This window comes from Pseudopodoces humilis, chromosome 19 (genome assembly GCF_049639895.1).
Source record: "Pseudopodoces humilis isolate 2021_Gansu_Grassland_sample_001 chromosome 19, ASM4963989v1, whole genome shotgun sequence".
Lineage (NCBI taxonomy): Eukaryota > Metazoa > Chordata > Aves > Passeriformes > Paridae > Pseudopodoces > Pseudopodoces humilis.
In genome coordinates this window covers 7,563,927-7,576,404 of record NC_142218.1, presented here as the reverse complement: position 1 = coordinate 7,576,404, position 12,478 = coordinate 7,563,927, and the positions used below count along the sequence as shown (strand labels likewise).

The 12,478-nt window shown below is 46.3% G+C and overlaps 1 protein-coding gene across 1 annotated transcript; it reads left to right on the top strand.

The window, feature by feature from the left end:
- The first annotated feature begins 412 nt into the window (after positions 1-412).
- Positions 413-12,299, top strand: KIF3B (kinesin family member 3B). Its single transcript, XM_005524728.3, has 9 exons — positions 413-467; positions 3,716-5,154; positions 5,721-5,822; positions 6,454-6,576; positions 6,690-6,808; positions 7,037-7,150; positions 7,608-7,713; positions 7,922-8,100; positions 8,715-12,299. Exons 2-9 carry the CDS (start codon positions 3,733-3,735, stop codon positions 8,809-8,811), a joined length of 2,262 nt encoding a protein of 753 aa, XP_005524785.1. The 5' UTR covers positions 413-467; positions 3,716-3,732; the 3' UTR covers positions 8,812-12,299.
- The last annotated feature ends 179 nt before the right edge of the window (positions 12,300-12,478 follow it).

Below are 12,478 nucleotides of genomic sequence, written 5' to 3'. Positions count from 1 at the left end.
CTTGTAGTGCACCAGCATTCCTTCCTCCATAGCAGAAATCTCAGGTACCAGAGCTGCAGCCTCCACTGCGCTGCTGTGGTCCAGACAACTCTGATTGATGTGGTTTAACTCTTGCATATCTTTATGGTGGTCATTTTCTTCTTGGAAATATTCCCACGCTTTGGAGGATTTTAAAGACCCCAGCTGGGGTGCGGCAGAGCGGCGGGACCCACCGGGCTGGGGCAAACCCGGGTACTTTGGGGTTTGGCGGCGCATCCCGCCGGCCTGGGGCAAAACGCGGTACTTTGGGGTTTGGCGGCGCGCGGGATGCGCACGGCGGGGCCCCTTTGTCCCGGCTCCATCCGGGAGCGGCGGCGCGGGGCGGGCGCGCCCGTTGCCAGGGAAGCGCGTCACGGGCGGGCGGAGCGGGCGCGCCGCTTCCGGGGCCGCGGGAGGAGCGGCCGAGCGGCTCCATGGTGACGGCGCAGGTGAGTCCGGCCCGGCCCCGCACCGCGCCCGCACCCCGCCCCGAGCATCCCCAACACCCCCCTCCCCCGGGCTGGCACACCGCGGGCCGCTGGCAGCCCCCGCTGCCCCCCGGCTGCCCCCCCGGTGCCAGGCGTGGGCACGGCCGGGACAGCGAGCGCGGGAGGCGGCGGGACCCGCCCGCGGCCGGGCTGCGGGGGCGATGGCGCGGGCGGGTGGCCCCGTTCGGGTCGGTGTCCCCCGCTCGCGGCGCTTTTCCCCCACGGTCCTTCCCCCTCTCCGCTGTCCCTGCAGTGCCCGGTGTCGCAGCCGCGAGGGCGGTGGGTGATGCTCGGGTGAATCCGCGAACGAGCCCGCCGTCTCGGCTGCCCGGGGAGGGAACACCCCTGGGGGGCCGTGCTGAAGCGACGGCGGTGACAGACGTGACCACAGGTGACCCCGGACAACGAGTGAAATCGCGGCTCACCGTGGCACAGGTGGCACCGGCGGCCCAGCTCCAGCGGCAGCACCGGGATTCCTGCCCGGCCTGCGGAGCCTTTGGCAGGGAGGCGAGAGGAAAACAGCAGCACAAAGGGTGGTTTGGCTTGGGACGGAGGGAGAGACACAACTCAACATTATGACATTATGAAACCACAAATATTTGAAAGATTTGAATGGCGAGAAGCAATGGAATGTTTTGAGTGGTACCTCGGGATGTGCAGAGATGCAAGGGAAGGTTTTGGGCAGTTCCAAGAAAATCTTTCAGAGATGTTTAAGACAAGGAGCAGAGCAGCCTCAGGACATCACCTGTCAGGGCAGGTGGCTGGGGTGAGCACAATGCCTGGGGCACAGCTATGCAGGACAGCACCTCCCAACCCTGGAAGTTTCTGAGGAAAAGTGGTTACCCCAGCTTGTATTCAGGTTGTGGCATTGCTCATTTTTACAGGCATAACCTTGTGTTGACTAAAATAAATAAAAATGTTTCAATTTCTGCCCATCTTCCCCTCTTGGTCACCAGGAGCACATTTGCAAGTGCATCCATCTCAACCTTGACCTTGACTTGCAGGGACTTGGCCCAGGTCACTTTAAGCTGTACTAATTTCGTTAAAAAATTCCCATCTTTGATGGAGAAGTGCACTGCAGCATTCCCAGCTTTCTGGCCATTCATGTCCAGCCACTCTGGCAGCTCAAATATTGCCCTGGAGTTTCTGGGGAATACAAACACTGCCAGCTAATTGGTTTCATTTTCCAGTTACACACTTGGATAAATCTGAGAAGAACCATAATTTGTTATGCTTCCAGTAAACTTCACTGCAGTAGCTAAAATAATTGGAGATGATTCGTGATGGGCTGTTATGAATATAGCCCAAATCAGGGGTAAAATCAGTTGTTTGTGACTATAAAAAGAGACTTGCAAGTGAAGTGGGGAAAGGTGTCGAAAGCTGATGGTGAGGAGGTACACCCAAAAGAGCAGCAAATGTGCAACATAATTTTTGTTCGAAGTGTACCTCTGGCAAGACCGATCATTTAATATTTGTCATAATTGCTTACAAAAGCAGCACTTCTCATCAGAATAGTATTTTAGATATTCAATATATAAAATAAATCTGTGTTCTCCATGTCAGAACTTGTGCCTAATTCGAGTATTTGCCAGTGTGAACATGCAGATACGTGACACAGTGGTTGTCATGTGACCTTGTCAGAAAATTGTCTCTTGTGAACTTGAATTACTGGAATGTCTCTCAGAGCTGTGGAAGGGGAAGCGTGTGTTAATGTATACAATTCCTCAGGATGAAAAGAGGGAGAGTTGTTCTTTGTGATTCTGCCAAGATTTGTCCTCGTTTCACTTATTCTTTCTGTGTTTGTGCTCCAGAATTCGATGTTGCTGTGGGTCAGACAGGAAGGTCACCTTTATCTGGAGCTGTCAATTAGGAGGGAAATGGTTTTATTCAGTAGCTACCCAAAATTCCTGTAACAGTTTGAACTCACTGTGCAGGGTGTAGAGTGAATTCTGAATGGGTGTCTAGTTCAGTGCTTTTATGGAAAGAATGAGAGAGCAAAGAGTTTTCCCCCACAGACCCAAGGAAATTCCCAAGGCCATATTGAGGTTTCTGTACAATTCTTAACCATACTTATCTCTTAATTCTGTTTTACTTCTTGCCAGTCTGACTGTCTGTATATTGGTATTGTGCTTCCTTTCCCATCCACTAGCTCTGGCCCTGAAGTTCTCTGCCACCATGTTGGAGAGGCTCTCCTGAGACATGCAATTATCAAGTGAAAAACAATTAGACAAAAATCCCTGTTTCCTGCTGATCCGGCTGGAAAGGGAACAGTGAGCACATCCCAAGGAGGCCATACCTGAACCTGTGCCAGCCCTACCTGGGGTTCCCTGTGTGTATTAGTTTTACACTTAGTTCTAGTTGGCGGAAGGACCTCAGGGCTCTTCTTGGAAGATATTTTAGAAATAAAAGAGGTTATTAGAAATTGTATGGCGTTCCTCAAATTGTGCCATTGAGATCTGCTGTGTGAGGCTTTAGCAGGGACTGCTTTAGCAGTTTAGGGACACAGGCTTTTTGCTCCATTTTAATGGCAGCTCATCTTGCTGATGACTGGAGGAGGCACCAGTGTGTCCTCCCTCTCTACCCAGAGCCATGAACAAGTTGGATCTGTGATCTGGATTTATGCAACATGGCTTTAGGTTGATGGTGAGTCCTGTAAACCTGATGCAGTTGGAACACCAGAGCAGGAGTGATGTCAGTAGGTCAGTGTAGCTGAGCAGGGCTGGCTTTTGTGGGGAATCCTGATAAAAGTATATTGCCAAAAGAAAATATAAAAGCAGACTTGTGCTCCAGAGAGAGCAAGGCTGTACTAGATTCTCAGAATGGGAGATTTAATGCAAAAGGCCTGACTGCAAAGAAAATCAATGGCAAAGTATTATTTTTATAAATAGTTTAACAAGGGTTATTATTATTTTTAAGGGTCAAAAAAAGGATCTTTACCAACTGCAAAGATGTGATCTGATGATGAGTTTTTATAGCAGAGCTTGTAAAAATGATACCATTTGATGCACAGCCTTTGGTAAAATAATTCTATCTCAGGTCAGGCCTTTAGAGGGTTTTCATGTTGTATGTTATTTTAGTTCTTCAAAATCCCTTGCAACTTAATGAATGAAAAATGCTGCTCAAATTGATGAGGCAAGTCTTTGGCTTTGTGAAAAGCTGTCCCCTGCAGAAAACTGTCTTCAGACATTCCTGCTTTGTTTTGGTTTCAGGTTTGTAGCACGGGATCATGCACCAACAGGATCACACCAGCCGCAGCCCCGCCGTCATGTCTAAGTCAAAGAGCTCCGAGTCCGTGAGGGTGGTCGTGCGCTGCCGGCCCATGAACAGCAAAGAGAAAACTGCTTCCTACGAGAAAGTTGTCAATGTGGATGTCAAGTTAGGGCAGGTCTCAGTGAAGAATCCACGGGGATCATCTCATGAACTGCCTAAAACGTTCACCTTTGATGCTGTGTATGACTGGAATTCCAAACAGGTCGAGCTCTACGATGAGACCTTCAGACCTCTCGTGGACTCTGTTCTTCAAGGGTTTAATGGGACAATCTTTGCCTATGGGCAGACTGGGACAGGGAAAACATATACGATGGAAGGGGTGCGTGGTGATCCTGAAAAGAGAGGGGTCATCCCCAATTCATTTGACCACATCTTCACCCACATCTCTAGATCTCAAAATCAGCAATACTTAGTTAGAGCGTCATATTTGGAAATATACCAAGAAGAAATCAGAGACTTGTTATCAAAGGATCAGTCCAAGCGGCTAGAGTTGAAAGAGAGACCAGACACAGGGGTTTTTGTTAAAGATTTGACCACCATTGTTACAAAAAGTGTCAAAGAGATAGAGCACATCATGAATTTGGGAAACCAGAACCGCTCCGTTGGTGCCACCAACATGAACGAGCACAGCTCTCGATCTCACGCCATTTTCCAGATCACAATCGAGTGCAGCGAGTTGGGACTGGATGGAGAGAACCACATCCGTGTTGGGAAGCTCAACCTGGTCGACCTGGCAGGCAGCGAGCGGCAAGCAAAGACTGGAGCACAGGGAGAAAGGCTGAAGGAAGCCACTAAAATCAATCTCTCCCTCTCAGCTTTGGGCAACGTTATCTCTGCCCTGGTAGATGGCAAAAGCACGCACATTCCGTACCGGGACTCCAAGCTGACCAGGCTACTGCAGGACTCGTTAGGTGGCAATGCCAAAACTGTGATGGTGGCCAATATAGGCCCTGCCTCTTACAATGTAGAGGAGACCCTGACCACACTGAGATACGCCAACCGTGCCAAAAACATCAAGAACAAGCCACAAGTGAACGAGGATCCTAAGGAGGCTCTGCTGCGGGAATTCCAGGAAGAGATTGCTCGACTCAAGGCACAGTTGGAAAAACGGTCTATTGGCAAAAGAAAGAGGAGGGAAAGGAGACGGGAGGGTGGGGAAGAGGAGGAAGACACTGAAGAGGGTGAGGATGAAGGAGATGACAAAGATGACTATTGGAGGGAGCAACAAGAAAAGCTGGAGATTGAGAAGAAAGCTATAGTGGAGGATCACAGCTTGGTAGCAGAAGAAAAGATGAGGCTGCTGAAAGAGAAGGAGAAGAAAATGGAGGACCTGAAGCGAGAGAAAGAAGCAACAGAGATGCTGAGTGCTAAAATCAAGGTAGAATTCTTCCTCGTCTTACTCTGAAAGCAATTTCCTTAGGCTGTGGGGAAAAGAAAGGGTTTCCCAGTTTGGAAAGATATGTCACAGGAAGTTTCCAGGATAGTGATTTTTGTTTAGGTGAGAAGATTTTAAAATAAACTACTTCTAGCTAGAAGTTGAAATTTCCACCATTAATTACGTATTTCATTATTCATGAGTTGCTTCATTGTTCTTATGTGCTGATCTTAAGCAATTGGCACAATAAAAGACAATGCATCTTTTCACAAGCTGTGGCACTAAAAATGTTCCCTTCTGTCACAGTTCATTAACAGGTTATTTACAGGGGGGCATGCATTTTGGTTCTCCAGCTTTGCCACACATTGCAGTGGTATGTTCTAAACAAGTTGCTGTAGCATTAATCCCACAGTTTTATAGGAATTTTAAGAAATAGTGATTCCTGTAGCAGCTGCCTTGAAAGAGAAGGTTAAATAAGGGAGCTGCCCTGAAGAAGTTGTGTCCATAGAAGAGAAAGTTACCCTCTGTGGTCACTGAGAGAAACTTCTGAACCTGTTTTTTCATTTCAGACAATGGAAAGCAAGCTGCTGGTGGGAGGGAAAAATATTGTGGATCACACGAATGAACAGCAGAAAATCCTGGAACAGAAACGACAGGAAATTGCAGAACAGGTACAAGGAAGGAGATCTGTTATTTTGTATAATATTGTATCAGGGAAGTTACCAGAAAGTTTTCCCAGGGTTAACCCTAAAACTGGTTTAATAGCAATCATTTGTTGAAAAGAACGGGGGAGGGCTTGCGTCATATTAGTAGTTATTTGAAATACATAAAGAAGGTTAATAATAGTTTTCTTCTACCTCTTCATGTTAAAGATTTACCTCCTATCTTGATTGGAGCTGTTTGTAAGTGAAGTAATATTTGTAAGACCTCTGAGAGTACCAGTTCAGCCTTTAGCTCAAGGAAGGGGTCTTTACCCTGCTAAAAGTTTATTTTCTGTTATGCACATTCTGTTGGTGATTCTTAAATACAATAACCAGTACAAACTGATAATAAGGAAAGAAAAAATAATCTAAAAATAACAGTTGATTCCTTTAGTTGCAGCTTGAGCCTTGTTCAAACTATCTGATCTTAATAGCAAAATTAGGACAAATAAGAGTTAACATTTTTGGTATTTCTATGGCAAGAGATAGGAAGAACTGGAAGGCAGGGAAGGAAGCCCATCCTGAGCATTGGTATCATGTGTGTCAGCTGGAGGTGACAGGGTAATTGTGGTTTTTGATGCCATATTGTCACATTCTTCAGAAACGTCGGGAGCGAGAAATCCAGCAACAGATGGAAAGTCGGGATGAGGAAACGCTAGAGCTGAAGGAGACCTATAGTTCTCTTCAGCAAGAGGTGGACATAAAGACAAAAAAACTCAAAAAGGTAAAAAGAAAATTATTCCCTGCCTACCAGGCTGGGAAAAAAAATCAACTTGTGTGTGAAAGTAAGAGGAGCTTTGGCAAGTGACGGGTTTTGGCTCTTGTTGTATGCTCCAGTTATTTTCCAAGCTGCAAGCTGTGAAGGCAGAGATCCATGATCTCCAAGAAGAGCATATCAAAGGGCGCCAGGAAATGGAACAGACCCAGAATGAACTCACCAGGGAACTAAAGCTAAAGTAAGTCCCATCACACCATTGCCTGCTATTAACTGTAACAGAGGGTTTCTCGGGGCAGGGAGTGGAGGGACTGCCTTGCACATAATTGTGGAATAAGATTTAACCATGAGAAAACTAAACCATTCCTCCTTTTCCAGGGTTTTATTACGTCAGTGGGAGAGGAGCAGTGAGGAAAGTCGTTGCTAATTAAGTTTCTTGTATATTTCTCATTTTGGTGGTTGCATGTAGGCACCTGATTATTGAAAACTTTATTCCCTTGGAAGAAAAGAATAAGATCATGAACAGATCATTCTTTGATGAAGAGGAGGACAACTGGAAACTACATCCCATAACCCGTCTGGAGTGAGTGTACTTGTGCTCTTGGGATGGAATTACAGGTCACAGGAAACCCTCTAGCTCTCAAGAACAAAAGAGGGATTGAACTGGGGATTTAAACTGGCCCTCTAGAGTTCACAGCTTCTTGATGCATAATAAAATAAAATAAAACGAAACAATTTATTCCTCTTAATAGGTGCTATAAAATAGGAATGTACAGTTAGGAGAATTCTTGAGAGGTTATGACTTTTCTGATAGGCAAACCCAATAAATATATGTAAAATACATGTAGTAGTGCATTCACCCTTAAAATAGCAGTGCATTCCTATCATATTTCTTTTCTGCTCCTACAAATGCAGCCTGGGTGGTTTCTGCTGTGTTGAAACAGATTTCTGCATGGAATTTGCAGATGTTGTAGCTCATAAACTCCAAGAGGAGCCTTTGGTTTTAAGGTATAACAGCCTGAGACTCTGTTTTTCTCTAGTAACCAGCAGATGATGAAAAGACCAGTATCTGCTGTGGGGTACAAAAGGCCCCTGAGCCAACATGCCAAGACGTCCATGCTGAATCATACAGAGGCTCGGTACAGGGTAAGCCCAGATGTGGTTGAACCTTTGTCTCTTCACCCTCCTGATCAGGGGAATGTGAATTCCAGAGGGGATTGTGTGTTCTTCTTTGAGATGTAAATTTGTAGTGTCCTGCATGCATATATGAAGTACTTCAGATTAAGTTTCTGGAGGGCAGAATAACAGTTTGTGTGAAAACATGGAGACTTTGATTCTGCTTTTCCTGTCTCAGGCAGAGAACATTGTGTTACTGGAACTGGACGGGCCCAGCCGGACGACGAGGAACTATGAAGGTCCAGCCATCGCTCCCAAAGTTCAGGCAGCTCTGGAAGCAGCTCTGCAGGAAGAAGATGAGATTCAAGTGGATGCCTCAACCTTTGAGAGCACTTCAAATAAAAAATCAAAACCCAGGTGAGTTACACTTTCCCTGAGCAGAGTGGCCTACAGGAGAGGTGCAAGTACAGTTGCTGCTGGTCAGCACTTCTCATCAGTGAAGTGAAGCTGAGCTTCATAGTAAATAACAATAAAACACATAGCAATAGTAAAGCAGAGAGAGAAAGGAATATAAAATCATTAAGGTTGGAAAAGACCTTTAAGATCTGAGTCCAACCTCCAACAGAATCCCACCATGCTACTAAACCTTATCTTGAAGTGCCGTGTCTACTCATTTTTTGAACGCTTCAGGAGAGGGAGATTCTGTCCCTGCCCTGAGCAGCCTGTGCCAGGGCTCAACCACTCTTGCAGTGAAGGTATTTTTCCTAATACCCAGCCTCAACCTCACCTTGTAGAACTTAAGGCTGTTCCACCTTGGCCTGTCACTTGCTACTTGGGAGAAGAGGCCAGCCCCTGCCTCGCCACAACCTTCTTTCAGGGTGTAGGACATAGGATAGAAGAAGTTGAAACTGTTTATTAGAGAATAATTCTGGTAAAAAAAAAAAATCAGCTTTTTGCAGATTAATTTTGGAAAGTAAGAGGTGACATTGTTAGAGCTTTTCTTGATTATATTTTAATCTTTGCTCCTTTAGACCGAAAACTGGAAGGAAATCGGTGGGATCCGCGTCAGGATCAGGCACCCCCAGTTCTCAGCTCTACCCACAGTCACGAGGGCTGGTTCCAAAATAAAACCAGCCACTCCTCTCCAGGGAGGGAACAGCCTTTACCTTCTGGGAGCAGAGACAAGGACAAACCTGCAGAGAGAGCTCCTGGCCAGCCTCCAGCCCCTTTCCCTGGAGATGGCCTTGTTGCTGTTTAACTGACTCGGGCCAGTCCAGGGGCACTGAGCCGTGGCAAGATCTGTGCTTGCAATTCAGCATTTGGCCTCTGTGGGAAATGGATTTTAGTTAGGAAATCAAAAATGCATGAGGTACGTTACAGTGTGTTAGGAGCAGTGGGAAGCATGGGGATCACCTCACAGCATCACTGTCCTCCTCCTGCACCAGCCCTCTGCTGCACGGGGCTTTTTGGCTGTTGGGCACTAAGAAGACAGAGCTGAAAGTCATCTCAACAGAACCACCACCCTGCAGATCCACACTGAGAACCAAAAGAGGCTAAAAAGCAGAGGATCTGTTCAAACTCAGCAAGGTGCATGGTTCTTCCTCTTCCTGCTGGAGGGACTGGTATCATCACCCAGGGTTCAGGCAGGATGGCAGTGGCCAGCGTGTCCTCACCACTGCACAGTTGTGGCTCCCCATAGGGCTGTAGGACAGAAAAGGGTTTTGAAAACAACTCTGTGATCTCTAGAAAGGATGCAGTAGAATCTGAAGTCCTTTGTTTACAGGCGTAAGTGAGAGCTCCTCTAAGTTGACCTACAGACCTCACCCCTACCAACAGGAACCACCTTGTCAAAGAACACCTCTGTATTCCACTGTCAGCTCCACAGCTTTCCTCCTCTCTCTTGCCTCCATCTTTACCCCTGGCATTTAAAACCAGTGTCCATATGACATCTTTAATGAAATTATGGCCATTTTCTCATGCCTCCCACTGTTGATGGAAAATGTAGCACTAGTTCAGAGCTCTCCCTGCCAGGCTCAGACTCTCAGCTGGGCAGAGCACAGGAACTTGGAGCTGCCTTTGAGAGCACTCCTGGGAGTTTGGTCCCTTCCCTTGGTGTCTAAGGAGGTTCAGCATTCAGTGCCTCTTGTGCCTCAGCTGTTCCATGTTAAGCAGCTTTCTCTCTGCACCTCCCAGCCCAGTCAGAGCCTGCTGGGAGTGAACCCAACCTAACCCAGGCTGGTGATGGAAGCTGGTGTTAATTCCAGGGGTTTTACTTTGAAAACAAGGGAGGAAGAACTGCTTTTGACAGTCTCATTACAAAGCTGTCATGCCTAAAGCAGGCTCGTGTAGCAGGGTAGAGGGAGGTGGAACTCCACGCTAAGGACAGAGTAAGGTGTCCCTGTCTAGTGTCCCACAGCTCATTCGTAAGTTTTAGTTCACTGTATATTGAGACTTGGGATGTTACTTTTTCGGGTTGCTCTTGTCTGTCATCCTGTGAATGTTTTTACCTGTTTCCCTCACTGATGACTCCCTCCAGACTGACACGTGTGAGTGTGTGAGGAATTGCCTGGTTGTAGACATGCTCTGATGTGTGGACTCTGCCTTGTGTTCGTTAAGTGTCCACGGAGTGACTTCATCCAGGCTGGAGAGCTCCTTTCTACTGACCCCCCTGAGCAGGAGGAACTGAGTGCTCAGCACAGCTCACCTGTGCATCCTGCAGGCACGGTGCCCAGGTGAGCCAGGTGGGCCCCTTAAACACCAACTTGGCTGCTGCATTCCATGGACTGCTTTCCCGGGCCACAAGGTTAATATATGTATACACATATATGCACACACATATATATATATATATATAATAGTTTTGGTGGAGGAAGGAGGGATTTGCTTATAATTGAGAGAGCAGGCACATGACCAATTTCTTTCAACCTGAACGTGGAAACCCAGCATAATCTTCGTTTTTACAAAGCACTGTTTATTTCCAGAGAGCCTTTTAACTGGCTTTGTTGCATAGTATAACATCATCTTCTCTTCCCTCTTCTCCTTCTTTCTCTCCAGCACATAATCTTCTGTACTAGGAGATTTTAAAAGATGATTGTATGGTTTAAGTGCTCAGAGAATTTAAATTAACTGGGGTGGGGGGGAGGTTTAAAACCCTGAAATAGCAGCACAATATATAACCACATGTATGTACATACCTATGTACACATGTTTTATGTGAATAATGCATACACAGACACATCTGTGTCTGCACATGTGCACACTTTTCCTCAGTTGCTACTATTCCATAGGGAATTATATTCTATATTAAACTCATATGCTGGAAACTGCCCTTGTGGCAGGGCTGGTACCATGGAACTCTGCAGTGGAAAACTGTTTTCATGCTGATGAGCCAGTGTCAGAAAGGCTCTGATTTTAACTCTGTAGAAATTCGTTAGCAAGGTGAAAGAAACTCAGTAGAGTGGAAAAGAATAAATCTGCATATTTAGTCATTGTATGTAAATTGGGGCTTTGGGTGGAGATTTGGTCAGTGTATTCATGGGCAATCTCGGCCTGTTACAGAAGCTTTTGGATTCTCATTCCAAAGGACCTAACCCTCACCAGATGCTCAGTGGCACTGATATTAAGATACATTGTCTTAAGCTGTACAAAATATACTGAGCTCTGGGTTGAAGCTTTTAAGAAACATTCCTGCCGAGTTTGCCCTTTTTTGGTGTTATCTGAACCATCTGGGCTTCCTGCTGGTTAACCAAAGGCAGGAAATCCAGCTGGACTCCTGGAAGAGGCCCTGGGACAGCCTTGCCCCGTCACCTTTTCTTCATAGGAATGTTTAGCATTCAACATAATTGTCTTTGCTCTGATCTGTATAATGGGATCTTTTTTTTTTAAAAAAAAAAAGTGGCATGCAGCAGGAGTCGGCCTGTGGGAACAAGTGCCACGAGACACTGAAGCATAGGAATTAAAGCACTTTCTTAAATCCTTAACTTAGGTCTAGCGCCTTTTTAAAAATATTTGCATGCTGCTTGAATCTTCTAAAACACATACCTCTGCCAGAGCACCTGGGGCTGCGCCGGTGCCTTATACAGATCAGAGCAGGCAGTGTTCAGTCAGTTTGAGGTGTGTAAGTCTGTCCTCGCTGAACACAGCGCTGGAGTTTCAGTGAGGCACTTGTGTACCTGGACCTGTCCTCTCTCCTGTCTGTGCTGGGCAACGTGCACCAGGCTTTAAACAGTTCAGTGGAATTCCTGGGGGTCTGTTCCTGCTGTGTTCAAACACAGACTGGGAAAGAGAACCTGCAAAAGCCATAATTAGCTAGAGAGATGGAACTGAAATGAGAACACTGGTGCTGCCTGCTGCACTGTGCAGTGGGGGGTTGACTCTCTGGGGTCCAGGTGCTTACTGCCTTCTCCAGCCCCCTTTCTTTTTGAAGAGGTGACCCAGGATCCTTCTATGGGCACAGCTGTCGATGACAACTCTCAGCTCCTTTGAGATATGCCCACCTCCGCCTTCTCATAGGTGATCTGTAGAAAAAGAACCTGTCCATAGTTCTGTCCATAGTTTTACAGCTTATATTTATTTGTATCATCTCTTTTGTCTAGGAATGTAAAGTGATCCTAAAATACAATGTGTAATAAAGTCAATAAGATTTATTGCATCTATCAAAATGTGTGTTTTTCATTGTTAAACTGGGGCAGGGCTCAGTGACTTCATGTTTTACAAAGCCTTGTGTTATTTTTCTTTCATAAAAAAAAAAGGTCTCTGCAGAAACTAAGTGGAAAAATGGAAATATGAGTAGAAC

Coding starts and splice junctions, on each gene's coding strand:
- KIF3B (XM_005524728.3), top strand. CDS start 3,733: ATGCACCAACAGGATCACACCAGCCGCAGCCCCGCCGTCATGTCTAAG. Junction 5,823..6,453: donor GACAGGAAATTGCAGAACAG/GTACAAGGAAGG, acceptor CACATTCTTCAG/AAACGTCGGGAGCGAGAAAT. Junction 7,151..7,607: donor CATCCCATAACCCGTCTGGA/GTGAGTGTACTT, acceptor GTTTTTCTCTAG/TAACCAGCAGATGATGAAAA.